Below are 2,911 nucleotides of genomic sequence, written 5' to 3' on the forward strand. Positions count from 1 at the left end.
CCTTGCAGAAATACTTTAGCCTCATGGCCTAATGTACATACTTATTATAGTTGTAAGCACTTTAAGTATAAAAGCAAATTTTTTGACTGCACTTCAAATAATCCTTCGAGCATAGGTGCAGATTTAGCCGGCTGTGCTTAAAGCTACCTAGGTTATTCCAGTTAATAGTGATAGAGGTGGGCATTTCTGACGTTATCACATTTAACGATAAAAATTTGATGTACAAAATGGATCGTTTTTTTTTTTTATTTTAATTATACTTCTATTTACACGAATTTAATGTAGAGATTGGTCCTCCGTTCTAGAACTAGAATCAACACAAATAATTGCTGCTTATACTTCCCTAAATTCAAAAATTTCGCTATGCTAAGCTAACTAAAGAGTAATGTGAAATAATCTACTCCCTCTTGCGCTTCGCACTCTGTGCACCAACTTTACTAACAAATATTGCTTTGAAAACCTTAAAAACTACGGAAAGTATTAAAATCACGAACAGCAGTGGTATACCGAACAACACAGCCATCGTGTCTACACTGTGTCGCTGCCAGAAGTTCAAGTAACGCGCTGCCACACGCATTTGTGGCGCTCCATTATGCCTCAGCACATACTCGGTCCAATAGATCGCCGTATCGAGCGGCTTCATGGGGCGATCGTGAAAACTCGCTGAGATCTCTTTCGCTTTCGCGGCATATTTCGGATTGTTGAGCACTTCAAGAATGTCATTTCTTAATTCGTCGCTAGTGAAATCTCTGAAGTTCAAACTCACACCGAAACCCTTTGCCACAGCGCGTGCCACATTCAAATGCTGATCGTAAAAGACGGGCATACCCACGATCGGCTTGCCATGATGCACCACTTCCAGCAGACTGTGCATACCGCCATGCGTAATAAAGAGTTTCACATTGGGGTGGGCGAGTATGTCTGGCTGTGGAAACCATTTGCTGATGTAGACATTCTTTGGCTTGCCAGGTAAGTCATCCTTCTCAAATTTCCACAAAACATTTACTGGTAGCTTGGCAAAAGCATTCAAAATCTCGTCCAATTTTCGCTTCGGCAGATAGGCGCTCTTCACATTCGAACCGAGCGAAAAGTAAATTGCGCCGTGCGTAGAGGCGTTAATGAAAGCTTCCATGTCAGCTGGTAATTTTTTTGGTTTGTGATCAATATGCATGCCAGCCACTTCGATAGCGTTCGGCACCAACGGACGTGCATAGTTAAATGAGTAATGTTGATTCAACAGCAGCAGTGAGAAATCTCGACGTACTTCACTTAAATCCGCGGTGGCATTCGGAAAGTATTTTTCGTACAATCTTTGCTGTTCGGGAATTAATACCAAATGATTATACGCCAACTCTATTGTGTTTATATATAAGTTGTCCAAACGTTGCCAGAAATTCATGCGATCCAAATGTTTGCCATTCGGTGCTGGCACATATGCTGTCGGCGAAATATTATCCACATATTGGTCGATTACGGCATTACTGCCAAATGTGCAGACGCCAATCATAGGTGCTTTGAAGTGATCGCCCAAAGCGTAAAGTGATTCCAGNGAAATTCATGCGATCCAAATGTTTGCCATTCGGTGCTGGCACATATGCTGCCGGCGAAATATTATCCACATATTGGTCGATTACGGCATTACTGCCAAATGTGCAAACGCCAATCATAGGTGCTTTGAAGTGATCGCCCAAGGCGTAGAGTGATTCCACNTATTGTGTTTATATATAAGTTGTCCAAACGTTGCCAGAAATTCATGCGATCCAAATGTTTGCCATTCGGTGCTGGCACATATGCTGTCGGCGAAATATTATCCACATATTGGTCGATTACGGCATTACTGCCAAATGTGCAGACGCCAATCATAGGTGCTTTGAAGTGATCGCCCAAAGCGTAAAGTGATTCCAGAAATAAGGCCTCGATAATAATGAGATCAAAATGCTCATTGGAGTGCAGCAGTTGATGAAATTCTTCATTTTGGAATGCTGCCAAGGCGCCCAACGTAACATAATCACCTAAAAAGCGCAGTTCATTCAATTTACTCTTCTCCACGTCAAGTGCATCGATAACCATGTCTAAAATCGAGATTGAAATAAGTAGTAGCATATTTAAAATATNATTCTTCATTTTGGAATGCTGCCAAGGCGCCCAACGTAACATAATCACCTAAAAAGCGCAGTTCATTCAATTTACTCTTCTCCACGTCAAGTGCATCGATAACCATGTCTAAAATCGAGATATGAAATAAGTAGTTGCATATTTAAAATAGACGTAACTTAAACTAGACTAACCTTCATGTTCGGCCTCTTCTCTTCTCAAAACTATATCACGAAAATTTTTAAGTGGCGTTTTTTGTGGAAACATCGAAACGGTAGTGACTTCATGTCCACGCGCCGCCAATGTTTTCAAATATGCCTGCACGCATATGTATTGTGAGGGTCCCGTAAATGGAAATACCGCAAGTATTTTCGCGCTTTCCGTGCATTCAATAGCGAAAACTACTATAAGCACAAAGGCAAGTGTTACCAACTTTAATAATCGCATTATTGTGTTCAACTTTGTTGATGCACACGCGAAAATAGCTTACGCAATACTAATTTAGTTGCAGAGAGTAAATTGTCTTTTATGTAACTTTGTGTATGTACATAAATACACTGCTAGTTGAGTGAATAAATAAACAACTATTTTTATCAAGCAATTGTATTTGATAAGCTTAATAAATAAGTGTATGCATATGTATTTGCATAACTACTTACCGGCCCGCCATCAGAGCAATTTACTACTTTTATTATCTAATACAATGTTTCTATCTGATTTGATGTGCTTGAGAGTGCCTCATCTGCCTGCTAAATTGTACTTCCTCGAAGCATACAAAATGATAACAATAAGTTTATCTAATGATTTCGCCAGGCTC

General features: G+C 40.1%; 1 protein-coding gene across 1 annotated transcript; it reads right to left on the reverse strand.

Moving 5' to 3' along the window:
* Positions 1 to 235: 235 nt before the first annotated feature.
* LOC108371249 (UDP-glucuronosyltransferase-like) lies at positions 236 to 2,573 on the reverse strand. The gene is made up of 3 exons (XM_017626761.1): positions 2,289 to 2,573; positions 1,710 to 2,072; positions 236 to 1,353 (listed from the first exon to the last, which is right to left on the reverse strand). Exons 1-3 carry the CDS (start codon positions 2,539 to 2,541, stop codon positions 398 to 400), a joined length of 1,572 nt encoding a protein of 523 aa, XP_017482250.1. The 5' UTR covers positions 2,542 to 2,573; the 3' UTR covers positions 236 to 397.
* Between the last annotated feature and the right edge of the window lie 338 nt (positions 2,574 to 2,911).

This window comes from Rhagoletis zephyria, unplaced genomic scaffold (assembly GCF_001687245.7).
Source record: "Rhagoletis zephyria isolate East Lansing unplaced genomic scaffold, Rhagoletis_zephyria_1.1 Rzeph_scaffold_04827, whole genome shotgun sequence".
NCBI classification, from domain to species: Eukaryota; Metazoa; Arthropoda; class Insecta; order Diptera; family Tephritidae; genus Rhagoletis; species Rhagoletis zephyria.